This window comes from Musa acuminata, chromosome BXJ3-9, assembly GCF_036884655.1.
Source record: "Musa acuminata AAA Group cultivar baxijiao chromosome BXJ3-9, Cavendish_Baxijiao_AAA, whole genome shotgun sequence".
Lineage (NCBI taxonomy): Eukaryota > Viridiplantae > Streptophyta > Magnoliopsida > Zingiberales > Musaceae > Musa > Musa acuminata.
The window spans coordinates 8,009,354-8,036,749 of NC_088357.1; the positions used below are offsets into that span (position 1 = coordinate 8,009,354).

General features: G+C 41.9%; 3 protein-coding genes across 3 annotated transcripts; 1 reads left to right on the top strand and 2 right to left on the bottom strand.

The window, feature by feature from the left end:
• Positions 1–1,804: 1,804 nt before the first annotated feature.
• LOC135650280 (galactan beta-1,4-galactosyltransferase GALS1-like) lies at positions 1,805–3,889 on the bottom strand. The gene is made up of 2 exons (XM_065169572.1): positions 2,470–3,889; positions 1,805–2,341 (listed from the first exon to the last, which is right to left on the bottom strand). The coding sequence occupies exons 1-2, from the start codon at positions 3,681–3,683 to the stop codon at positions 1,993–1,995; spliced, it is 1,563 nt and encodes a 520-aa protein (XP_065025644.1). The 5' UTR covers positions 3,684–3,889; the 3' UTR covers positions 1,805–1,992.
• Positions 3,890–17,869: 13,980 nt separating this feature from the next.
• On the bottom strand, positions 17,870–20,843 carry LOC135649927 (probable L-type lectin-domain containing receptor kinase S.5). Its single transcript, XM_065168902.1, has 2 exons — positions 19,516–20,843; positions 17,870–19,136 (listed from the first exon to the last, which is right to left on the bottom strand). The coding sequence occupies exons 1-2, from the start codon at positions 20,798–20,800 to the stop codon at positions 18,280–18,282; spliced, it is 2,142 nt and encodes a 713-aa protein (XP_065024974.1). The 5' UTR covers positions 20,801–20,843; the 3' UTR covers positions 17,870–18,279.
• Positions 20,844–23,552: 2,709 nt separating this feature from the next.
• On the top strand, positions 23,553–25,735 carry LOC135648635 (uncharacterized). Its single transcript, XM_065166503.1, has one exon. The coding sequence runs from the start codon at positions 23,707–23,709 to the stop codon at positions 24,082–24,084; it is 378 nt and encodes a 125-aa protein (XP_065022575.1). The 5' UTR covers positions 23,553–23,706; the 3' UTR covers positions 24,085–25,735.
• The last annotated feature ends 1,661 nt before the right edge of the window (positions 25,736–27,396 follow it).

Consider the following 27,396-nt stretch of genomic DNA (forward strand, 5'->3'; position numbering starts at 1 on the left):
AATTGATGGAGGTTGCAAATACACAGTCTCCCCATATGGATACGCCCAGCGGATGCAAGCAAGTACTTGTAAACCAAGCTAAAGCGACCTTAATTGTTTCCTAATTCTCCTCAGGAAGGGCGGATGGTGGCAGATTTATTAGTTAATCGACCAAGTTGAGTCAATCAAGCAATAGTCGCCGATGCTTCAAGAAAATAGGGAAGTGCGAACCGTATCACTAACTCTTCGTGCAAGGAAAAAAAGAAGACGATGGAAGTGTACAGAAAAATTCCTCCAACTTCACAGTGGTTGGATGGATTCGATGGTACACCAGACCAGACTGCAATCATCGACGCTAATGCTTGGAAGCTTCACTTTGACTTGGCGCGTGATTCGGAGGTGTTCAATCTTTTTTTTGTTGGTTGACTCTCGAGATGACACCATGCACGGTGCTACTTTTCCGATGCTATTTCTTGTCTCCCAAGGATTCAAATACGCAAGTTGATCGACCATCGCCCCCTCCCACCTCGTCTGACTTGTACGCCATCGGCTAAATATTCAACATCAGAAGTTTCTTTTCTTGATCATTCATTTTGCTATGCATAAGAGCTGTATAATTCCAAGATTGCTACTCGTAATCCTTTGTGACACTGTTGGTGTATGTATTGCTCTCAACATTTTATGGGAGGCGTGCTAATCCTCTCCTACGCTTCCTTCTCCTTTTTGTTATTCCCATTAAAATAAAAAAGTACATATAAGGTAAAAATATGATCGACACATCGACCCTCACGGTTTATGGATGGTTGACATCTCAAGGCCACATGACCAATGCGTGATTGATAGATTGGCGTCTTGCGGCTTACGCATGATCGACACCTTAGAGCCACATGACCAACATGTGATCAGTACGTGATCGACTTCTCAACATGAGGTTGAATTAATTATATCATAGATTCGACGTGATGTAATTGTAATTAAGCCCGAGCGAAACGCACAACCGTTATCAATAATTGATATCGATCATGAGAGTAACAGTCATAAAAATCCATTACAAAAGAGTTCTCTAGGTATGTTCTATGACACTTGTCACAATATGCTAAATATATTGGTTGAGTCTTCCAACACAAAACTAACTTAAACATCAAAGGAATACTGTCGAGAACACAACTAATTCAATTTTGTCATCTCTATCGAATGGACTTAGAGACCAACCAAATACAAAAAAGGATATCAATTGATTTCGAATCAACATCCACTTGGAACAACTAATTTCTCACTTAAGTAAAAAATAATATCTCACATATTTTTTTCTTGCAATAAAAAAGGCTTTTTATTAGAAACATCATATATTCGATGATTAAAAGAAACTTGGTCGACAAGGCAGATGTGACAGTCCAAAATTCCACCCGCTAGCATGGACTTTTGCAGGATGTTTTAATCATCGTTCTATGCTAGTTTTTGACGATCATTCCCTTGTTTCTCCAACCACATATCTCAATCACTAAGATACATCGTGCACACATTCTTTTAAGACCCATTATAAGGACCAAAGAATTTTTGCTACGCTTATGGAGGCCCACGATATCCGCCCGGCCCAAAAAAAAGGGGTGCCATCGGAACCTCTTAGATCAGCATGCAGATGCTTCGATCACATACCGATCGGTCGACGGTCCCATGGTCCATCCATCCCTCGTAATTATTGAGCCCACTTCATACACATGACACCGAACCAGGAAAAGGAAGACGAATAATTCTTTGCCATCATAGCTACGTGCATAGCTTTTGTGGCGCTGTGATAGACAAAGGTCTCCGCGATTCATTCATCGGTCCAAAGTGGTCAAATAAAATAACCTTTTTTTATAATAAATGGGACATGAGGAGGAGAACAATAATAACTAAAAAGGAGCGTCTATGTATACAACAACTTACAGCGAGGGAAGAGCTCCTCTCCTTTACCTTCTCTCCCCTTACCATGGGACCGATGCAGCGGCAGAGGCTTAAAGAATATGGTTATTACCATGCCGGAATGGTCCCTATGGTTTGCTTCTCGAAGCGCCTGATGGTGTCGGCGACACGCTTCATGTTGTCATCGTAAACGTATGGGATCTTCTCAAACCATGTCACGTTGCCTGACGCCGGTAACGGCACAAATTCCCGGCATGGCTCGCCCAACACATTGATGGAGTTGTGGTAGTGGTAGTATCGGATCATGTCCTCCGTCTTGTGGGTGGTCTTGCCGATGACGTTCTCCGACATGTGGACGCCCGTGGCATACGCGTTCTTGGCCTGGATGGCGTATTTGCGGTCTCTCCTTACTCCGGTGATGGAGTTGCGGAACACCAGCTTCTCGAACCCCCATTCCCTGCATACCCACAGTAACGGAGACTGAGATGGGAAGAACCAGATTTGCACATCAAAACCCTTATGCCGCTGCGAAATGTTACCGATTGTTTCGATCCAATTCGAAATGGGAAGAGAGATCAAACTCACTTGGAGTAGTCTTTCTTGGGGTCCTGCACGCACAGCTTGCTGGACATGGGATTCTGCTCGATGGTGAATTGGGTGTAGTCGGAGAGGTTACGCAGCACGGACTCGAGCGTCCGCCCCTGGGGCAGGTATATGTACTCGTCCACGTCGAAGAAGAAGGTCCAATTGGCCGCATGCCGGTACCTGTGCAAGCAATCGTTCACCACCAGGAACTGGTTGTAGTAGTAACCATCGTACTCCGCTTGCGCCTGGATGTCCTGCAAGGTGGCGCGCCCCGCCCTCACCCATGGATCGAGCACCGCTCGCACCTCCGGGCCGATGCCCCCGGCGTCGTGGAAGACGAAATGGGAGCTGGGGCCGAAGAAGTGGGCGTGGTAGGCCATCCACTCCCTGATCCGGCTCGCGCTCAGGTTGCCGTAGAGAGAGGAGCCGCAGTACAGGTACTCGTACTTGAACGGTGGCCGGAAGCGGGACTCGTCGTAGGAGCCCGGGGACTCCTCCAGAGCCACGAACTTTTCGTACCTCCGGGACTTGGTGGAGTAGTAGGCGTGGAGGAGGAGCTTGCCGCCGGCGTTGTCCGTGTTGGGGTTGAAAGGGAAGGAGCAGTTGACGACGACGACAGTGTAGACGCGGCCGTAGCCCCAGTCCGGCAGCATCTTGTAGGCTTTGGCGCGGACTGGCTGTGGCTGGGAGGTGGCGTTGGGGGCGGCGGACGGGTTGGGGTCGGGAACCCACTCGCATTTGTACCAGGGTCTACCGTAGACGTGGGTGGGCTTGGAGGCCAGCCCGACGACGGCGAAGGTGGCCGGGCCGCCGCGGTAGGCGCCCATCAGGACGAAGAGGGCGGCGGCGCTGCCGTAGGCCTGGAAGACCCGTTTGTTGCGGTCCAAAGCGGGGGTTCTCATCTTGGCGGTGGGAACCGAAAGATTGGAGCTTGGAAGTGGCTTCAGGGCGGTGGAGTTGAAGGCGGAATCAGGGGTGAGAGAGAGCCCCGATTTCCGGACGCTGGTGACAGTGTTGGAAGTGGCGGTGGCGAGAGGGCAGGAGGAGCGGGAGGTGAAGAGGGACTCGTAGGGTTGCAGCTGCCACATGGCCATGACGAGGGTGAGGACTACAAGGGTGGCTACGAAGGCCTTCACGTCAAAACAGGGGAGGAGCGGAATGGGAGGGGACGCTCCATTACCTCCTCCTCCCTCTTTCCTCGGGTTGGCTTTCATCCTTTGCTCGATCGGATTTGTTGCTTCTTGCCTCCTCTACACTGTGTTCCTCAGGATTGATCTTGAAGGCGAAGCTTCTGCTTTCCCAATCTCTCTCCCCCTTATTTCCTTTCTACTGCAGAAAGCAGCGGTGGAAATTGTGGTACTTAAAAAAGAACAAGAAAAGAATCCCCCGACAATACTTGAGAGAGAGAGAGAGAGGAGAGCAGTCGGCTGCGGTGGGAAGCCATAGACGCGACAACTCTCACTCTGAGCTCTTTTTAACCTGATCAAGTACTGTGTCTGGAGACGAGCCGTTTTTACTTCCCTGTCTTTAGCATGCATCTGCGATCACATTTGGTCGTCTCAGCCGTCATCATTGTATCGACGACGGTATTGCTCCGAACATACAGCATTGAACTATGAGATTATGAAGGAATAGTGCACTAAGCTTCAACTCAATATTTTGAGATCAGGTCATTAATAGTTGATACATCATACGGCAACATCAATCACGAATTCCCACATTATGTCACCATCCTCAAGATTCTCCTTCTAATAATTACCACCTAAATTTATTGTGTTAGTGCTTCATATCTATAATGACACATCGGTAGATTCTGTAAACGCAGCACGATCACAGAGCTGTGACGGATTCCACATCACAGCATTATCTGTTAATTAAAGGAAGACATAGGATTCTGTCTTTAATTGCTTTGGCACTTCGTTTTCTGTAGCTATCATCTGCAAAGGGCTACTTTATATTACTGGTGAAGCTACGTTCCATTGCCCTTTCGATCAGTGCACTAAAAAGCTATTATTATCTTTTGACTAAGGCAAGCATGATGTCTATTATAGTTCACTCCTATTGCTATGTCACTCGGTGTAGTTTGTCCAGGCGACTTCATGTCATAATAAAGAGTAGTAGGTAGTAAGGGCGTACACGTAAGACAGCTCACACTCGTATAAGCTGTTTAACTGCGACCATACTTGCTTTTATCTGTGGTCACGAAGAAGGTTCCCGTACCTTCTAGGTAGATCTTATTATATCTCCGTATTATTATTGATTGGGTTTGTTCTGTAAATATTCTTTCGAATCTCAAGTTAACGAGGTTAGTATGAAAGAAAAAAATAAGAGAAAAAAAATATTGATGACGGGCTCTCTTTTATAGTCATCGATATTTGTTGTTACAAAAAATATTTCCTAAATTAAAATATATAATCGTTTTCTATATTGATTTGACTCGACATGATCAATTTAATCATTTTATTTTGTCTTTTCGATAGCATCTACGCATCAAGTGTCGACCGGGCACCAATATTACTCCTATCAATTTCGTATGGAATTTAGAGCTTAATTAGATGTCCAAGGCAAAAACAAAGTAGCGTCAACGTTATATGCAATTAATGTACTCGACGTAGCGATGTGGCTAAATGTTATTATCAAGCACATGGATTTTGTTATTTAAGAAAGAAGGGAACAATTAACTCAAGCTCGATGACAACACAAATGAATGATTGTATTACGGGGGCTCAAATGCATCACATGTCGGAGACTTCTTCGCACTACGTTTTGCTCCTCTGTGCCGTCGACGACGAGCTTAAATGCTAATTAGGCTGGTAAGGATCGGGTCATTAATGTGAGAAATGGGCAATAAATTACGACTCGAGGAAGAGGAAGAAGATGAGACGTTGCTGTATGGTAGGGATCGTGATACGGTGCGAAGAACAGGCAGCGGCATGCCCGTTAGTTGCGAGGTAACATTGAGGACATGGGAAGCAGGACGAATTGGAAGGGCATGAACTCGAAAGCTCCCTCCTTCCTGCCGTCCTGTAGATCGAGCGATGCGTGTGTGCCTCGGAGATGCCGTTGCTTGCGTCGTCACTACCACCACAGCTTCCGAAAGCCTGACTGCGACAGTGAAACGATGGCGGGCCAGAATCGGGTAGGTGACATGTTGATGTCATGCGCCGGGGACCGGCGGACCCACCGCCCTCGCCATGGCATGCCGGAGTGGCACCCACTCCCATCCCTCCGTGAAGCGAGCGAGTGAATAGGCCAATCAGTGCAGCAGACTGAGCGATGACAGACCACAAAGAAGAAAAGGTCGGCCCATTGTCCTCTAGATTTGTTGTTAGTGGAGGGTTAATTGTATTGCTTGTTCGCGTCCAAATCCAGCGGAGACGATGAGCTGTGTGGATTTTGGTACGGGAGGAGGGCGTTGGGGGGACACTTTCCCCGTTGCCGTTGCCCGAATGGCGAAAGATGTTTTGGTGGGTGGGGTGTGAGAGAGAATGAGAAGAGATAAAATCCAAAGCTAAGAACTGCATGCGTTGTTTGATTCCGATTAAGCAGTTTGTGGTACTGCCACGATCTTTAATGCGGTACGCATTCCGATGACAAACGAACGGCCACCTGCAATTAATGTGTCAATCGTGAACTTGCCCGATGTGCATCACGATTAGGCAATTCATTCTCGATTCTGTTCATTTGATGCGTCTTATCAACATCACTCACCGGATTATCCTTCGCAGGATAAACTGTACCATCTGATTAATAACAAAATATAATCGAAAGTATCATATGATCTTTGTAAAAATCTTCAGAATTTACTATAATCTTGATAAGACATATTTTGAATCTCGACCATGTCGTGACCCATGCCATGTCACACCTCTGCAGATTCAGCACAAGGGCTACCTTCCTCCTATGCCGAGTCAAAGCCCGTGCAGGGAGGCATCCTCTTGGTAAGTTCCGTCACGAAAAGTTTGAGACAGCGTCGCATGGCACCGTTCCACGCATATCGGGCGACGGTCGCACGAATGTATGAACTCGCTACTTAGGGGGATCGACCACTATGCCAATTCCGTGTACGATCAATCCTCGGATAACAGTATAAAAGACCCTTGCCGACATCTGGCAAGGAGATGAAAGAAAGGAGGAAAAACCATTGACTTAATTTACAAGGGCCCCAATTCAGGAATCCCCCGACCAGGGCCAGTTTGCAGGAACACAGCCACCCCCGAACCAGCTCGATCCCTTATTAGAGATACGACCACCCCCGAACTAGCTCGATCCCTCATCGGAGACGCGACCATCCTGACCCCTGGACCAGCTTTGCCTCAGCGCTTCTTCCAATCGATCGAGAGATGCACCCTCGAACACTGAAAACTTCGGACATCGACTCGTGGACCAAGCCATGTTGACTCTTCGACCACGACGCGTGAGTTCACCGACGAATCTTAATATTTGATAATATATATAAATTCATAATGTTTGATTTTACTTCTTTCTCTGTTTTATTTATTTTTTTGGATAAAATAGTACAACATTTGGCATCGATTATTGTTAGAACCTAATAAATACATTGAATAATTCCTTAACAATTTAAACTTTTGAGATCATTGATGATCAGATCACAGTTATAAGTTTAAATTCTGTATCTATTCCTTCTTAACATAGATTGGTTATTTGGGCGGCTTTTGGAGTATGATTACACTGTTTGGGATCCTAACCCAACGATCGGACATGAGTTAATGGGAAATATAATTCAGAAATAGCTGCTGTCGGTGACACTTCCACCTCTGCCTGTCTTCTCTTTTGCGTGAGGCTCAAAAGCAGCTTTGGAGAGAAATAGGAACCCACCTAATGTGTGTGCCGCCGGTGCGTCGATACTCTGAGCGGGCACGCGTTTGCTTCTAAGCACAACTCCAAAGTTCGATTCTGTGGGTCGTGTAGTGCACATCCTCTCGTCTCCTTTCTGTTTTATTGCATCGAGGAGGAAGAGCGGTATGGGTTAATATTTAAAATATTATTTTAAAAAAATATTTTAAATTTTATTTTAAAATAAATTAATTAGATAAAATTATAGAGACAAAGATTTATTGATTTTAATTATTATTTTATATCTATAAATCAATGATATCTATATTTGTAGATCTATCCAAGTCTAAATGTTTAGATCTACAAGAATAAAATTCAAGAGTAATTCAAGACTATGTAATTATTTTTATAAATCAATATAATTTTTTTCTTCCATTTTGATTTTTGTCAGAATCTACCTCGTTGATAAGATAAGTGTAAATGATGGTACATCAAACTGACATGTTAGAATTGGTCATATAATTTTTTTTAAATTAAATATTATGATATAAAAAAGTTTAGTTAATTAATTTCTCAATCTTACTAGTTTTAATAGTAATGAAGTTCATGAAGATTGTCGATATGATAAAAGCATACAAGTCATTTTTTGATAGATCACTTTCAAAATGTAAATATTTCTTAGCGCTTATTCACAGTGACCTACTAGCCCTATTCAAACTTTATCTTATTTATGTTCTCGTTATATGTTTCTCTTTGTTGATGATTTTATAATATTCACTTCAGTTTATTTCATGAAGAAAAAAAAATCAAAAGTTTTTTTAAAACTTCAAGAGTTCTAAGTTAACATTTGAATGTGTTTTTGAATATTAAAAGATTATACATTCATAGTAGTGAAAAGTTCACTTCTAATATATTCTTTTCCTTTTGCAAGAATATGATATTAAAAAAGAACTTATATGTGCAAGTATATCACAACAAAATAATATGATAGAATGAAAGATTCCATAGATTTGAAGAATTGACTTCATACGAAGAATTTACCCAAAATCTTATAGGTCGAACGTATGACATATTTTAACTTTTATTATTAATCAAAATTCTCTTAGTCCAATCAATCTGAAGTTTCATATGAGTTTATATCTAATGAGAAATCAAATGTTAAACATTATCGAATATTCAGTTCTACATATTATGTTCACGTACTAAACTCAGAGAAGTAGGCTTGATGCTAATGTCAATAAATACATCTTTATTGGATATAATGAAAGGAAAAAATATTAATAGTGATACATGTTTTGTGGTTGAGTTTTTTTTATCATCTTCTTCCTTATTTATATCTACTTCTATTTTTTTTATAACCAATGGTGGACCGATAGGAAAAATAATGATATTCTTGAAAAAAAATTCTAATATTGAGAAGATAAAAAAAAATAATTATTAAACCAACACGTTACAAAGATAAAGACAATGTAAGCATATGTCACTGTTTTTTTTCAACCAATTGATAATCTTGAGCTTGCTTGTTTTGATAGAGGCAAAGGTGCTAGGGAGTGAATGTTATGGATGAAATAATAAAATTTTTTTATAAAAATATCTAGATTTTATGCTAAAGCATGTAAATATTGATCTAATTACTTACACAGTATAGATAACTATAAAATAAGATTTATTATAAGAAGATTTTCTCAAAAATATAAAAAAGATTATAAGAAAACATTTAGTCGTAGTGATTACTCTAACAACTAATCTTAGATAGAAGTTTTAACAACTTAATGTGAAGAATGCCTTCCCATATGATAAAATTAACAAAAATATTTATATAGAATAGTCACCAGGATATTCTTCTATTTTTAAATCAAATTATGTTTATAAACTCAAAAAGACCCTCTATGGTTAAAGTAAGCTCACATGTTTGAAAAAATTACTCAATACTTAATATTTTTATTATTATTTTTCTTCTTAGATCCTAGCTTATTTATTAAAAAGAAAGGAAGTATACATGTTATTGCTATTCGTGGATGATATGATTACCATCAATAATAACAAAATAGAGATTTCAAAGCTTCTATGATGATATTTCTCTCCGATTTAAAATGAAAGTCTTAGAGGAATTAGCAAGCTATGAAAAAAAATTATTGAAATATTTGGAAATAACAAAAGTAAGAAGGTTTCTACTCCACTTAATACAAATATGAAACTATGTTATAATGATATTAAGATTCTTTCCGACCCTCGTTCTTTTCGTGTTTTCATCTACTTAATAATTATAAAACTGGATATTATATTTTTAATTAGTTTTGTAAGTCATTTTATCTAATTCTTAAGAAAGTCACATCTTGATGTAGGAATTTTTTAAAAAAATATATGAATTTTATCCTTGGTTTGAGATTATTTTCTAAGAATGACATACATTGTATAATTATGTAGATGCTAATTTAAAATATGATTTGAATAATCATATATCCACTTCTGATAATATTTTTTTATATGGTAATGTTTGTATCTCATGATATAATAAAATAATAATAATCGATGATCTTTCTACAGCTAAAGCATAATACAAGGCCTTCTTACTCGCTACTCAAAAATATATATGGTTAAAGTATTTAATCGATGACATTTGATATCAAATTAATAAATCAATTATTTTACAATTTAACAATCGAAGTATCTTAAAATTAGTTATAAATCCAATTTATGAACCAAACATATTGAAATTGAATATTATTACTTCTTAAAAAAAGTGCTTCAAGGAGTCATTCGAGATCTTTATCAAATCTCTCTTCAAGGGACTGTTTGAAATTTTCGAAACAAACGGGGACATCTCTAAAAATATACTTTAAATAGAGTGTTAAGATATAAAGTATTATATTTTTAATTAAATTCTTATCTTTTATTTTTAAATAAGTTGATTCAATAGAGTTATAAAGATAAAAGGTCTCTTAGTTTAAATTGTTATTCTACAGGTTTATAAGACTCAAGCCTAAGAGTAGTTCAAAATCTAGATATTATTTTTCTTGGAAAGTTTAATATAATTTTAATTTTTTTTATCTTGATTTTTTCTTCTTTTATTTGATTTATCTTAAACTAATAGTATCTTATTACTACTGTTTTAAAAAAGATTAGAGTATAACCCTATCGTAACCCCATGTCTAATGTTCTACTGATCATGAGTGCCTGCACACAAGATCAATTCATGTCTTGGCCAAAGAAAACATCAACGTGGATTCTATAGCAACGCTATACGCAACAACCAAGTATGATAGATCATGATAGCAGCAAATCCAGCAAACTTTTATGTACACGACATGCCTGAGGGCCACCTCTTGTTGGTTGTCAACCACGGGACTTGCACCGAGGCGTGATCGACATTGGAAAGGACGTCGTTGCTGAGAACCAACGCCAGGGCGAGTCTCTTTGGTTTCCTCGGCCTTCACCGGTACTCGGTGGCCCAATAAAGGAAAATACTATTTACATGTATGCAAAGATCACTTCATAATTGGACGCCTGATCTGCCGTCTGCACCGACATTTTGATGGGCTTTTTGACGGGGATAAAAAGAGGAATAATCTTTGTATAGGAACAAATACTAGAAGACCAAAATACGCAGCGGAATAAAATGGAAACATAATTAAACAGAACACCAAGATATACGTGGAAAACCCCTTCAATGTGAAGGGTAAAAACCACGGGGCAAACTAGAGATAATCCACTATGAGAATAATGAATATACAAATCTCAATCTCTTGCCCAAAACCCTAGCAACAACCACAAGAGAATAACTGGGATACAAGGATCACGTCACTGCCCACAATATCTAAAACCTCCCCAAGTAATCACAGCAAGAGTCTACTGTAGATTTGATCTAACCTGAGATGAGAACACTGCTAGATGATTGTGAACAGTCTCTCTGCGTTGTCCTTGTCTTCTTCCCTTTCTTTCTCTTCCTTTTCTGCCTTGATCTCCTTCTTCTCTTTGGAATCCCGTGGCCTCAAAGATCTGCCTCGTTGCTGCCTTTTTATAGCCTTAATCTGCCTCTAAAACGCAGACACCACACCCCCCTAATCTTAATTAGGGTTAGGTTAAGAGAGGGTGTGGGCTGTGGGCTGATAAAGCCCACATGGGCTGAATATGGGCCATCAGCCCAACAACCTCCCCCTTCAGCCCATAAGGGAGGCTGTCCCATGACTCCTCAATGTGAAGCCATGCCGACCAACTGTCGGCATATCTCCTGTCTTTCTTTTGGTAAGGTCTTCGTCAACATGTCTACTCCGTTGTCATCTGTATGAATTTTCTGAAGCTGCAACTGCTTCTCTTCAAATACATTTCGAATCCAGTGGTATCTGACATCTATATGCTTTGACTTGGAATGAAACATTGGGTTCTTACACAAATGGATGGCACTCTGGCTGTCACAATGCACCACATAATTTTCCTGTTTCAGCCCCAATTCTTGTAAGAATTCTTTCATCCATAACATTTCTTTGCATACCTCTGTAGCAGCAATATATTCTGCTTCTGTGGTGGAGAGAGCAATACACCTTTGTAACCTGGATTGCCATGACACAGCTCCCCCTGCAAAAGTAAGTACATAACCTGAAGTAGACTTCCTCGTATCTATATCTTTGGCCAAATCTGCATCTGTGTAACCTGTCAACACAGGTGGTCCACCTCCAAAGCTTAAACAAACCTTAGAGCTCCCTCTGAGATATCTAAAAATCCACTTCACCGCTGCCCAGTGCTCTTTGCCTGGATTTGCAAGAAATCTGCTAGTAACACCCACTACATATGCGATGTCTGGCCTCGTACATACCATTGCATACATTAAACTTCCAACTGCTGAAGCATAAGGAACCTTTTGCATTTTCTCCTTCTCCTCATCACTTGACGGACTCTGTTCTGAGCACAACTTGAAGTGACCTGCAAGAGGAGAACCAATTGGCTTAGCATTGCTCATACTGAATCTTTCCAATACCTTCTCGATGTATTTCTCCTGTGACAACCAAATCTTCTTGTTTTTCCTGTCACGAGAAATCTGCATGCCTAGTATTTGCTTTGCTGGCCCCATGTCCTTCATTGCAAAAGACTCACTCATTTCCTTCTTCAACCTGTCAATTTTAGACATATCTTTCCCAAGAATAAGCATGTCATCAACATAAAGTAAGAGAATAATAAAATCCTCACCAAACCATTTGATGTACACACAATGATCTGAAGCCGTTCTTTTGTATCCATTTTCTGTCATAAATGAATCAAACTTTCTGTACCACTGTCTTGGAGCTTGCTTTAGCCCATACAAGCTCTTCTTCAACTTGCAGACAAAATTATCTTTACCTTTGACTTTGAAGCCTTCTGGTTGCTCCATATAAATTTCCTCCTCCAAATCACCATGAAGGAAAGCTATCTTCACATCTAACTGCTCAACCTCCAAGTCCTGGCTAGCAGCAATACCAAGAGCAACACGAATAGAAGACATTTTAACAACAGGAGAAAATATCTCTTCAAAGTCAATACCTTTCTTTTGACCAAAGCCTTTCACAACCAATCTAGCTTTGTACTTTGGTTGAGAACAATATTCTTGAGTCTTCAACCTAAAAACCCACTTGTTCTTCAAGGCCTTCATTCCATTTGGTAGCAGCACCAAATCATAAGTGTGGTTCTTCTGAAGAGCATCCATCTCTTCCTGCATAGCAGCTAACCACTTCTCTTTCTACTCACTCTCAACTGCTTCCTGGTAACTCTCTGGTTCACCTGCATCAGTAAGCATCACATACTCATCTGTAGAGTATCTTCTGGAAGGTTGACGTTGTCTAGAAGATCTTCTCAACTGAGGTTCTGCGGGAACTTGCTCTCCTACTTCTTCTTGCTCAACATGTCCTATAGGTAGATCAATATCAGGTTCTACACCATCTTCCTGCATATCTCCCCCATCACCCTGATATACTGGAGGAGTAACTGGGTCACAATCTGCTAATCCTTCTGCAGAAGTCTTGGCTGGTGCCTTCTTCTTCAAATCCTCAAAGGTTTGATCCTCAAAGAAGATCACATCTCTGCTCCTGAACACCTTCTGCTTTTCTGGATCCCAAAGCCTGTAACCAAACTGATCATGTGAGTAACCAAGAAAAATACATTCTTTAGACTTACCATCCAACTTGGACCTCTCATTATCTGGAACATGTGCAAATGCACGACAACCAAACACTTTCAAATGCCTGTAGGAAACATCTTTCTCTGACCATACATGCTCTGCAACATCACCATCTAGGGCTGTACATGGTGATAAGTTGATCACATCAACTGCAGTCCTCAAAGCCTCATCCCAAAACCTTTTGGGTAGCTTGGCCTGTGAAAGCATACATCTGATCTTTTCCATGATGGTGCGGTTCATCCTCTCTGCAATTGCATTATGCTGAGGTGTACCAGGAACTGTCATCTCATGTTGGATTCCATGTGACCTGCAATAGTCATTAAACAATCCTGTATACTCACCACCATTATCTGATCTTATGCATTTCAATTTCCTTTCTGTCTCCCTTTCAACCCTGGCATGAAACTCTTTAAAGACATTAATAACCTGATCTTTGGTCTTCAAAGCATAGACCCAAACTTTCCTAGAAAAATCATCTATAAAAGTGACAAAATAAAGTGCACCACTTATACCAAGAACATCAACAGATCCACCAGGAGTTTTTGTCCTCAAAGGACCACATACATCTGTATAAACACGGTCTAAGGCATGCATTTTTCTAGACAAAGCAGCACTAGCAAATGAAACTCTATGTTGTTTACCAGCTAAACAATCAATACAAGGGTTCAGATGTATACCTCTGAGATCTGGTAATACCTCTCTCTTGGAAAGAGTTTGCAGTCCCTTCTCGCTTATGTGTCCCAATCGCCTATGCCACAACTCCATACTGAAGTCTTTCTCTGTAGCATTTAACTGCTCACCATAAGCTTTAGCCTGCAACCTGTACAAAGTATGACATTTCTTTCCATTAGCTATAACAAGAGAACCCTTACTGAGTTTCCATTGCCCTCTGTGAAATCTGCTTTCATAGTCTTCATCATCTAGTCTTCCAACTGAAATTAAATTCAGTCTCAAGTCAACCACATGTCTCACATCCTTAAGTACCAACTTGCAGCCAAGGTTGGTCTTTAAATGGATATCACCCATGCCAATGATGTCTGCTGTGCCATAGTTGCCCATCTTGACAACACCAAAGTTTCTAGACCTGTATGTAGCAAAAAACTCCCTCCGTGGTGTAGCATGATAAGAAGCACCTGTGTCAATCACCCACTCAAGATCCTGACACACACAAGAAAAAATATCATCAGAAGGAGACAAAATCAAATAATCACCACCCTGCACTGTAGCTGTAGTATTATCCTTTGACTCTGTAGACTCCACTTCTTTTCCCTTTTTCTTGTTCTTCTTAGGTTGCTTACATTGATTCTTGTAATGTCCTTTCTCACCACAGTTATAGCAAACAATATCTTTTCTTGATCTTGACTTGCTCCTACCCATACGTGAACTGCTTCTGAACTTTGACCTTCCTCTGTTCTCTGATATAAGTGACTGTGAATCATTCTGAGATGGTTCTGAACTCTTTCTTCTCAACTCCTCATTCAACAAACTGCTTGTTACTTGACTCATAGTGACAATACCATCTGGCGCAGAATTACTGAGGGAAACCACCAGTGTCTCCCAACTTTCTGGTAATGAACTGAGAAGTAACAATGCCTGCAACTCATCATCAAGAGATATTTTCATAGAGGATAACTGGTTAGTAATACTCTGCATTTCATTCAAATGCTCAGCAATAGAAGCACCTTCTCTATATTTTAGGTTCACAAGTTTTCTAATCAAAAAAGCTTTGTTGCCAGCTGTTTTTTTCTCATAGAGACTTTCCAATTTTTTCCAAAGAGAATATGCAGAAATTTCAGTAGAAACATGGTGAAAGACACTATCATCAAGCCACTGTCTAATAAACCCAATTGTTTTTCGATCTAACCTCTTCCACTCATCATCTGTCATAGTTGTAGGTTTTGCACTATCCCCCTGCAAAGGTCCATACAAATCTTTGCAATACAAGAGATCTTCCATTCTTGGTTTCCATATCATCCAATTATTTCCATTTAAACTAATCATGCGAGAAATATTACTGGCCTCCATGTTCAAATACAAAAATTAAATCACCAAAACCCCGCTCTGATACCAGTTGATGGGGATAAAAAGAGGAATAACCTTTGTATAGGAACAAATACTAGAAGACCAAAATACGCAGCGGAATAAAATGGAAACACAATCAAACAGAACACTAAGATATACGTGGAAAACCCCTTCAATGTGAAGGGTAAAAACCACGGGGCAAACTAGAGATAATCCACTATGAGAATAATGAATATACAAATCTCAATCTCTTGCCCAAAACCCTAGCAACAACCACAAGAGAATAACTGGGATAAAAGGATCACGTCACTGCCCACAATATCTAAAACCTCCCCAAGTAATCACAGCAAGAGTCTACTGTAGATTTGATCTAACCTGAGATGAGAACACTGCTAGATGATTGTGAACAGTCTCTCTGCGTTGTCCTTGTCTTAGATGATTGTGAACAGTCTCTCTGCGTTGTCCTTGTCTTCTTCCCTTTCTTTCTCTTCCTTTTTTGTTTTGATCTCCTTCTTCTCTTTGGAATCCCGTGGCATCAAAGATCTGCCTCGTTGCTGTCTTTTTATAGCCTTAATCTGCCTCTAAAACGCAGCCACCACACCCCCCTAATCTTAATTAGGGTTAGGTTAAGAGAGGGTGTGGGCTGTGGGCTGATAAAGCCCACATGGGCTGAATATGGGCCATCAGCCCAACACTTTTATCTTTCGAATACATGAGCAGGTTGCTAACTCGATGATCTAAATCCCAGAGAGAGAGAGACGCAAAGTATCAACAATCATGGCAGTGAATTGACATATGGAATTATTGTATTAGTGGATGTTGCTCCGTCCTCGATCAAAGAAGGGTGACCTACGTGCATCAGAAGAAGAAGAAGGGAAGAAGGCGAGCAATGTAAAGGAAATTTAAAGGAAGGAGCCGCCAGCACCAGTTTCTTTTGCGTGGTCGGCCGTCGTCGCAATCGATTATCTCGGAAATCAAGTTAGACGATTGTGGAATAATAGCTTCAGCTTGAAGAATAGTTTGGGCAGACATGCTTTGGAGGTCCCACAAATTTACAACTCTCTGATAGGAAGCTTCACTCGAACTTCATGAATTCTCCGAAGAAATTGATCCTGCGAGGCAAGACAACAAGTATTCCAGGTTTTCTAAGTGCTCCCGACCTCTATCAAAGGGGCAAACAGTCAAGTCTTTAGAAGGCCATAAATTACTTTATTATTATTGTTCGAGCTCTCCTTCCTACCCTCTCCTCCGCTTATCCTATCATCATGTCAAAACACAATTAGATATATGCTCGAGCGGCACAAGTGGTCTCGACAGGTGACGAGAATGGATCCCATTTCAATCGTTATCGGAGCAATGGACGTGGAAAGTTGAACCAAGCACTTCGAACTTAAGTGGCCCCCCACCATGGAAGCCGAGTCCATGTATTCCGCGGTATGAACTTTGACCGGCTTAGCCAATCATCTACTAATCAGTCCTTGATGATTCGACTTCGATTCTTTAACTTTTAGGAAGAAGAATTAATGATTTTAATTTTGATTCGAATCGAAGATCTCATCTTAAATAAGAAAAAAAAAAGAAAAAAAAAGCTAGCTGCAGAATCACCGATCGATCGATCGGTGCATGAGGAAGAGGGCAATATAGCATCAAGCGAAAGAACATAGAGGAAAACGGAGCGAAGCTGCGTCGTCGACGGGAGGCCACAAAAAGATTGACCGAGGCAATCGACGTAAGTGGCATCGGAGAGTAATCTTCTTAATGGACTGACCGACCACCAGTGGAGATTTCTTGTACGGATCAGTCGACGTCACAATCAACTTGCAGAGCTCCTCATTCGTCGATGGCTACGATGAGAAGGAGGTCACGGAACGTCTCGAACGTGGCTGCGCTGACCGTTCCTTCTCTTGGCCTCGAGGGTCAAAACTCAATCCCTCGCATGCTCATCTCCAGCATTGGACTTTCTCAAAGAGAATAAATAATAAGCCAAAGAAGTGGTCTAAAAAGCCACGTTTTCACACCGTGTCATCCCACATCAATCACCTACCTTCTCCCTGGTTGAGTTGTCGAGTGGAAGATTGTCTTAGCCCTTCGAGTACTGTTGACGGAACCCCACGACGTGAGTCTGCTTCTAAGGTGTCTGCCGTTGACCCTTTGTTCCCGTGACGAGTTCCGAATGATTCGTCCAAAGGATTCTATTAATTTTGTAAAGCATGATTAATGAAAATGGGTATAACAGCTGTTAGAAACAAACCTTTTTAACTATTCATTAAAAAAGAAATAATCAATAAATTAGCACCTGACTCTAATTCCTAATCAAATTTAAATTATTTTCCTAATCGTAATGAAGTGGACAAATATCAACTCTTGAGCGTCGAGTCGTCTAAAGTTTGGAGGCCATGAATAATTTAATCAGAATTCATTAAATCGAACAACTTAGAAGCAGAATCACGATATAATTTATTGCTTTATGAGCTGCAAACACAAATGACAGCAACGATCCTTACAAACCAGCTGTAAACAACCACACTCTGACAAATAATGCCCGCTCCGATGCTCCCATGTGCAAAGAAACGAAAAGGAAACGACAGACCAAGATGGGATCCACGTGAGATAAAAAAAAGGAGAAAAGAAGGAAAAGAAAAGACCCGACAGTCGTCGCTCTAATCCACGTGGCCCAGCCTGTTCCCCCGTTCACATTCTCCATCTCGACGAGGGGGAAGGATTATAATACCAGCAACGCACGATAAGAGGTGATCGTGTCATTTTGCTCCTCACCAACTCTCGCCATTTACACCATTTCCCAGTCATCTAATATTTTGACTTTTTGACCGTTCGATATCGCGTTACACCGTGGAAATGGACGTGTCTCTGGGCCCCACTTGTCCTTCCTGGCTGAGGTACTGTGACGTCCCCTCGGCTGACGACGCATAGTAGGAGGACATCACGGCGGAGCTGGTGCTGGTCAACCGGCTTGATGGCCCCGCGTCGCCCTCCTCGACGGGGCCCGACGGCCACACGAACGCCGGCTTGAAGTGCGGAACCGCCGGCGGCGCCACTGCCCGGGAGACGATCTGGACGACTGTCTGCATCTTGGGCCGCTCCCCGGGACTGGGATGGCTGCATGCCAGACCCAGGAGGAGGAGCCGCTCGGCGTCCGCCGGGACGTAGTCCCCCTCCAGCCTGGGGTCGACGGACTCGAGAACGCGCCCCTCGCGGTGGAGCTTCCACACCCAGTCGGAGAGGAACTTGAAGCCTGCGATGTCGCTACGGGGGCGGCGGCCGCACACGACCTCGAGCACGACGGCGCCGAAGCCGAAGACGTCGGACTCACAGGTCGCCTTGCCGGTGTGGAAGCACTCCGGGGCTATGTACCCCATCGTGCCTGGGACACCGCCCAGCTCCATCTCGGCGTAGGATGTCCTGTCGGTTTCGAGGGCGCGAGCGAGGCCGAAGTCACCTAGGCGGGCGTTGAAGTTGGCGTCGAGCATGATGTTGGAGGCCTTGAGGTCCCGGTGCACCACCCTCTGCTCGTACTCGTCGTGGAGGTAATGGAGGGCGGAGGCGACACCGGTGATCACGTTGTACCGCCGCTCCCAGTTCAAGATTGGCATGTCTGGTCCCTCGAAGAGGTGCTGGTCCAGGCTACCGTTCGGCATATAGTCGTACACGAGGAGCAGCATCCCGTTTGTGTGGCACCATCCTGCATTCATCTCACCGTTCAGTTGAAAAGATCTGTCCGGCTCAGCTCAATCAATGCTACGTGGATTTACTAGTTTTATAATGGTCAAATTTACTTAATCATGAAGGAGGTTTGCTCAAGCACGCAAGCTTAGTAGCAACTCTATTCAAACAGAAACAAAAACAAAAAAAATGTTTCTTTGTGGACTCTGACATATGCAGAGCATTTCCACCGACTCCCCGGAAAGAGAGCAAATTGGCATCGGAATCAATGGGACTACCTATTCGTTTTATCACCCTCCACCCAAAAAAACAATAAAAAATATGGTAACAGTAAACAAACGAATCAGAGCAAATTGTGAAGCGGAGGAAGGGAAGATGAGGACAAGTAGACAGCTCACCAACAAGAGGGACGAGATGCTTGTGGCGAAGGCGGTTGATGATGGTGAGCTCCTTGAGGAAGTCGTCCTGCCGGCTGTTAGCCCTGGAGAACTTCTTCACCGCCACCGCCTTGTTTTCACCCGGCAGCATGCCTTTGTACACCTCCCCGAACCCCCCTTTCCCCAGCTTCATCTTCTCGTCGAAGTTGTTGGTCGCCTTGTTTAGCACCTTGAACTCGAACTCCCTCGGCGTCCCTGGAAGACTTTTCAGCATTCCTAGTACCACCGCGCTCGGACCGTCCCCCACCTTTCTCCTCCTCACGTACAGCCCCACCAAGAGCGCTGCAAGCACTATCATGACGGCCAGCACGCCGCTGCTGACGATCACGGCCAGCTTCCATGTCGGCATGCGACTCTTATCATCGGGGATCATCTCCACCGTGAGATTCCAGGATAGCACGCAGTTGAGCTCGTAGTTCGTTCCCGTCGACGCTGAGAAGCCGAAGTAGGAGTACTGGGTTAGGTAATCGCTGAGGTCAAGTGGGGAGCTGAGAACCGCGGCGGATGGCTTCGGGTCGCCCACGATCGCCATGTGCACCCACATGTGGCGGCTGACTCCGTCGTAGTCCACCCATACGGTGTAGATGGTGGCATTTACCGGGGCTATTAGAAAGCTTAGATTGGCCGTGACGGTGGAGTTGACGGAGTTGATGTCGAGGCCGACGTGATTATCATTTGGGTCGTACTCCTGCTTCACGGTGTCAAACTCGACGGCCACGAAGCGGTTGTCGGGGTTGGCATCCAGGGTGGCGTTGGTGAGGCCGAGGTAGCCGTGCTCGCTCCCGGGCGGCGGCGCCTCCGGGATCGAGGCTATGAGGAAAGCGAGGCCTTCACCGGGGATGGTGCCTTCGGACCGGAAGACGTTGATGTTGAAGGAGGCGTTGAAGGAGGCAACATACTTGGTGGTGTTGTCGGAAGGGGAAAGCCGATCTTCCCAAAGTCGGAAAGGGGTGGTGAAGAAGACGCGGCCGGATTTGTTGAGAAGGAAGCTTATCTGATTTCTGCTGTCCGGGGTGAGCTGGAGGGCACCCTGGCTGTGGTCGGCGTCCTTGAGGAGGAGGAGATTGGTGTTGTTGTTGACGCTATAGAAGGAGGGGAAGGTGTAGGTGGAGTAGGTCTTGTTGGAGATGATTGTGGTGTTGATAAGCTGAGATCGGGCGGAAGGAAGGAGAAGGGGTAGGAAGAAGAGGGCGAAGATGGTGGCCGAAGGGAGGCGGAGCACGGCCGGACGAGGGGAATAGCTCATACTCTTGAGGAGCACAGCCAATGTAACACAAAACAATGCGGAGGAGAAAAGGGTGGATTGTTGCTTTTATACCGGCTGGCACAAGAAGGTTCCTGCACAACTATTTATTTTTCCTTTCTTTTACTATTTCGCTTTGTTGTGGCCTCATTCCGTTCGTTCGCACATCATTTTCCGCATTCAACGTTCTGACTTGGTTCGAGTCAGCTCACGTTTTTCTTTCTTCTGCTGCATATGGCTCCGTGAGATAAACTTAGAGAGAGATCAGATCGTTAATAATAATAATAATAATAATAATAATAATAATCAAAATCAAATAGTGGTGATGGAATAGAGAGGCAACGGCAAACGTTTCGCCCAATGCAAATAAGGAAGGGAAAGAGGTTGGAATCTCCGCCATGAGATAAAGGCCGCCGTCTGCATCTGTCGTGCTTTAATTAATATGCATATAATAACTTTGTTTGTCAATTCGAGAGGAGATGAAGCCATAAGAAAGAAAGCACCACAGAAATGGCTTGCAAAATTAGGAATCGGGAATTGCAAATTATGTGAATCGATTGATATATGCTGATGAAGTAAAGCACTTTCCTAATTTTTGTCACATAAATTTACAAGTATAAAACCATGGCATTATTTTATTATCTAAATAGGACCCGTTCTTTTGACATTGAAAAAGACTGTGCCGAGGCATGTAAGAGAATTCATTTCGGAAGGCCTATAAACCAAGTAAATTTGAAGGCCGGGCTTCTTGTGGTGTGCAATCTAACTAGTGAAACTATTCTCTTGTGGTCGTCTTTTGAATGCTTCCTTCTTTTTGTGGTCTCAACTTGTCCTCTTCTTGGTCAGGCCGGGCTTCATACCAATGCAAAAGAAAGAGGAATATTACGAAATATGCATCACAGAGAAGCTCCGACTCTAGATTCAGACTTCATCTATTGCAACGTCATGAAAAGAAATATATGTTAAAAGGGAGAAGTTCTCTTTCAATCACATCTCATCAAATGGCTATCTGATCAGCACAAAGGATGTGAGACCAACTAGTATGATAGTCATCTTATTGTTAAAGTAATAGATCTAAGGGAGAATATTTTACTTAGAATATTTTAGCTCACGAATTATTATTATTTGATAGATTTTTTGATGTACACTTGAGTCATTCTCTTGATCATCTCATGTCAATTGCCGACGCAGCATGGAATTGAACCAAACTTCTTGAGATGTCATTGACATCCACCAGATAATATATACATATAATGATATGACTTTCTCTATCTCTTTATTTAATGACCTGGGATCATTGTCTTACTGATGTGATCTTCAAAAAAAAAAGGAAAAGAGAAAGCAGCAATTCTAGCTTCTCGATGGATTCTTTTTGTAAGGGAGAAAGAGAGCTTTGATGGAGAATTGTTGCCAAAAATCAATATGATTCTCGATGGATTACTTTGACTTGTAATGAATCATGTTGTGACTTGTAATAGAAGAGGAGAAATCTAAGCTATTATACTTGTTTTTCTTTCTTTAAGCAGCATTTAGAAAAAGATCACTCAGGGGATTGCTAATTAAACTCGAAAAACACGTCCATCATAAAGCGTCGGAAAAGACCAGTGAAAGCAAAAGGCATCAGAGGTACTTGGATGATCCTCCTCTCCTCTGACGTCGAAGTTAGAAGACATACCACCTTCTTATAAGCGACAGCTCCGTAGGCTCTGGAACGGAGGAATGAGCAACTGAAAGAAATGAAGCTCTGAATCTGCTTTGTGCTTTTCTTTTCATGTTATTATACGGATGTGATTTGTCCTAGTGTTATGAGAACGACATATGTTGCAGGAAGAGATTCTTTGAATCCATTTGATGATAAAAGACATATGTTGCAGGAAGAGATTCTTTGAATCCATTTGATAATAAAAGATATGTACTTCTTAATTTGTTTCTGATATATAAACTATCCAACTGCGAACTAATTTGAGGCTGGCGATCGCAAGCGGAGTCTTCGTCTTCGTCTTCGTCTTCGTCTCACTTCAGATCTTACGAAATGAATGTGATGAACATGATGGGTCTTTCACTTTCCGCATCAGATCAGATTTTGCCTATCGATGGTAGATATAATGGTCAACAAGACGACGCATATCTGCAACTCGTTCCGGTGCGTCCCAACTATTATGATCCAAAGAAGAAACCTCAAACCAAGCAAGATCCATCTGCATGCCTATAATCCACCTCCATTGGCGCAGGTTAAATTACCCAGAGGTTCGTGTCATCTTCGGAAACGCCTGGAAGAAAGGGAGGCAGAGTGGACAGGTGAGCAACCTCAGGACTCAAAGATTGAGTCGAAGCCAAGCTTCCGCGGCCGTGTTCATCAAGTCAGATCGTTAAGAAAAGAGAAGGTAATGGCCGTGCTCGTCTCAGCCTCGGAGGCATTGCGATGAGCAAGCGTGCGGTTTCCGTATGTCACACAAGTCTCCGACCATCCACCAACTGGACCGTCCCACACGAGTGGTGCGGAAGGTGCACACGCGCGTTCGGCACCGATACCAACACACAACCAGCTCTGGTTGTAATAGAGTACAAGGTAAAGGAAACGATCAAGTTGTCCCTACACCCCCAAATCCATCGCCGTGGATCATCATCATCATCATTAGATATAGCCCTCCACGTCGCATCATGCAGAAAACGTGGCATTTATAAACCCATAGAAAACAGTGCAACCAGCGCCACTGTCATCTTAATTGACATATATGTAATCGCCTGTACCTTTGATTTGCAAACCAAAAGCGGCTTTCAAAATGTTATTCAAACCCACCCACCCCCATCTTCTGTGTTCCTTCATCGCCCCGCTTCCAATGACCACACACAAGCATTGACTTATATCAACCGGGAGACAGTGCCGGAGCACCTTGGGAGCGGGGGAAATGGGTGAGCAAAGCTACAGTAGGCTAGGCCGACGGTGGCGGACAAGGAGAGGTTTCCGACTCGGCGCAAACCGCTTCGCGGTTCCCCTTCTACGAGACAGGCTCTGTACTCTCTGGAGTCTCTTCAGCAGATGCGTGCATGTCGCAAAGAGAGGATTCCGGCGAAATGGTTCGCGATGGCCGTCCAGCAACAGCGGAAGCCGGAGAGGCTTCGTGTCGGAGGGACGGCATGGCGGTCAAATCGAGTGTCGTCTAAGATCATGCGGTGGATCGAACTCCTTCTACACCGAGGCGATAGCTGATTGCTTGGAGTTCATAAAGAGGTCCTCCATGTCAGCGAACGAGGTCTCCACCGTTCCCGGTCGTCAAGCGAGCTAAAAGTGCAAGTTGTATAGCTTGCGGTAAGTGGACGCCGATCGATTGGCTCCTCACGAGTTCTATTCCTCTGTTCCTCTCTTCCTTCATTCCTCCTCTTATCTTGCCTCCACTCAACCGCGTCAGAGAAGAGAAGGTCCTACGTTTGGTCTTATTGTTTCCATTATCGTGTTGTATATATGTGAGAGTCAGATCAACAGATACAAGTAAGTTTTGGGATATTCTCTCGTTTATAGTTAACTGAACTTGATTTCAGAGATAGAACAGCGTGAGGTTCCTGCTCCACTCTGTAGCTTTCATGTCATTGGATTTATCTCACCCGGTCAACTTGTTTGTTCTTGGGACATCTTCCCTATCACTGCTCTCTTCTTTCGATATCAGAGGAGCATATTGTGGAGGACTAGTCGTCGCTTTGGCAGCTGCTTAGCTTTGTGTATTATTTGATTTTTATGTATTATCCCCCAGCTTCTGTAGGCTACGTTGCTTCGCTCAAATCTCTCTTTTGTGTGTCGCGGGTTGAATTCTTCAAGCCTGAGAACCTCAAGTGGCACAAAACTAAACGAGACATTAGAGTGGTATCAGCGATCCATTTAAAAGCAAGAGTATATATACAAATCATATGCATAGGTTTATCAACTAATCACATAACTATCGTTGTTAGACTTGCGATTATATATTTATTATTCAAAGTCTCTCTATTCTCTTTGTTGAATTGTTTGAGTGTCACACTTTTGTGAATCGTGACTTCCCAAGAGCTTGTTAATTTATTTATTTTTTATTTTACATGTCATTTGGGACATTTGTGATGTTTTATTTTGACTAAAACATCCAACAGGCTCCAAAGAATCCTACGGCTTCTTCTTCTTACACCCTTCTTAACTCTCCTCTAGAGAAATTGACTTCCTACACCAAAAGACAAAGGGAACTGTGGATCTGATGTGATAAGGGACGACTTTGGAGTGCCCGGCCATTATAATGTATAGAATACCGACCATGGTTGACCGGACAACTGGGGGAGGCAAGAACGCAGAAATGGAGCAGCCTATCGTTTTCTCCTTCCCCAGCCGCCTTGCCTAGCTATCTGCTGAACCAGCGCAGACGCACCTCGCTGTGACATCCTTCCCGGAAACTTGAGCGGCAATTAACCATGTATGATTGTAACTCCAGCTTTATTAGAGGGAATTGAAGCTGCTGACACCTACCTTTTCTCCATCAAATCGGAGAAAAGGTGATCACTCTTATTCTCTGATCGTTGAGGAACCTACTTTAGATATCTGGGCAAGTTTAAAGTTGTATTAGTCACACTGCTATGGTTAGTAGTTTGGATGGTCATTGTTCTTTATTTGTGTTCGCTGTTGGTGATCCCTCAGTATGACTTTTTTACCCCCATCTTCTTCGTTTGGGCGGACATCATCGATCGTCCGAGTCTTTCACTATGTAATGATCGCGTTTGTTCTGCCACGAGAATCTATTACTTTGACCCCTTCGCCTCCTTTCTTATTGCTTTTATTGCGCGACTACCTCGACAAAATAAGAAAGAGACATTGATGAGAACGGGTCATTTATGATATTAAAAAAAATAAAAAAAACTAAGGATACTTTTCGAAAAAACACAAAAAGAAAGACCTTCTCAAGGAAATCACTAAACAAAATTAAAATTAACATTTACAACCCCATTTTTACTATTAATAATGTTATTTTTTTTTGATATTTTTAAACTATCATTTTATAAATAAACATAAATATCCTATTCATTGGACAACACCAAGGGCGCAACGAGCTAGGATGGATGACATTGGGTGGCATCAACAGTGAGCATCTTCAACGATAATAGCAGGCAACATTGGTATTGACAATGTCTGGAGAGACGACGAGCAACGTTGTCTTTGACTACATTTGCGATAAGCATCAACAACGAGCAAAGAGGCGTCAAAAGGATGACGAGCAATATTCACAACGAGTAAAGTCAGCGACAATGATGTCAATAACAACGAGGATGAAATAAGGGAATGTGAAAAAGAAAAATTAATAATATTGAGGCTATAAATAATAATAAAAATATTTTATTATTTTTAAAGAGATGATCAAAAGCAAGAGCTTTGTAAATAGTGAAAAAAGAAAACGTGGATGATAATATTAAAAAAAAAACTGACGACAACAAAATACAAATGTCGAGAAGCAATGTGATTGCATAATTGAATTAGTTAGCAGAATAGGAAGACACCGAACTACTGTTGCGATCAAAGAGCTGTAGCAATAATCTTGCCTTGCCTCTATTAGTTTCAGCGCTATGGAGGGATGTTCGACCATTTTCGACCTCTCGGCATCTTGTTTAGTAAGTTTTACCGGTAGTACATCTGCCAAAGTCATATCCCATAATTTGTAGGACGCGTTCACAATTTCTGCATCTCTCTCTCACACACACAACGACGCATGACGATGTGATCATCTGACAGCTTAAACATATATGTTTTATCCGTTGGAATTAAACCATCATAAAAAAAAATCATTGTATTAAGAGGTGAAACATATTAGAAAATAAATATTAACTATTGATTCTTTAAAAAATCTATTAAAAAGGAGAAATTCATATTAAAGATAATGAATGTTATATATGTACGAGAACTATATAAATCGTATGTGTTGAGGGTCATGAATAATATGGAGTTTTGGAGTAAAATATAGAATATTTTATCTTATCCTTACCCTTCGTTTATGTGATAGCTCTATCTTTTATCCATGTCTAGTTCAATATTTAGTATCAAAGCATAGGTTAAGTTATGATCTTTTCCGCAAATATCATTCAACTCTAAATCCCTAAATTGATATGATACATATTGCATCCAAATAAAGATTCTTTTAGACTTTCAAGATATATGAAAGTTTATAGGAGACGGAATTATTGAACCAAATCTAACAAAAAGGAAAAATGAGCAATGAAAGCAAAAGTAAAAAAAATAACTCAAAGATAAAAGGAAGAATAAGAAAAAAAGTTTTGTTCATATTAACCAAGGGCTTGATTATCATCGCTCTAATAAATACTTCAAAAAGCATTCATCTACGTTGATAAGGTAAAAAAGTTTCATCTATAAGTTTTATGAGCTTTTAAAAAATTATAGTAAGGTACTTCTAAATATATTTGTGATTACTTCTCAAAAATCAATTATGTTATTCATCAAGTAAGATGAAATGGTGAACAAATAAGTGAATAAAGAGTAACAAAAAATACTAAGATCTCTATATCCAAAGTTTGATTTATTATTGTAGTAATTAAAGAGTCTAAAGATTTGGAATAAATATTTTAGAACAACTAAT

Coding starts and splice junctions, on each gene's coding strand:
- LOC135650280 (XM_065169572.1), bottom strand. CDS start 3,683: ATGAAAGCCAACCCGAGGAAAGAGGGAGGAGGAGGTAATGGAGCGTCC. Junction 2,342..2,469: donor CCCAAGAAAGACTACTCCAA/GTGAGTTTGATC, acceptor GTGGGTATGCAG/GGAATGGGGGTTCGAGAAGC.
- LOC135648635 (XM_065166503.1), top strand. CDS start 23,707: ATGGGTGAGCAAAGCTACAGTAGGCTAGGCCGACGGTGGCGGACAAGG.
- LOC135649927 (XM_065168902.1), bottom strand. CDS start 20,800: ATGAGCTATTCCCCTCGTCCGGCCGTGCTCCGCCTCCCTTCGGCCACC. Junction 19,137..19,515: donor GCATCTCGTCCCTCTTGTTG/GTGAGCTGTCTA, acceptor AGATGAATGCAG/GATGGTGCCACACAAACGGG.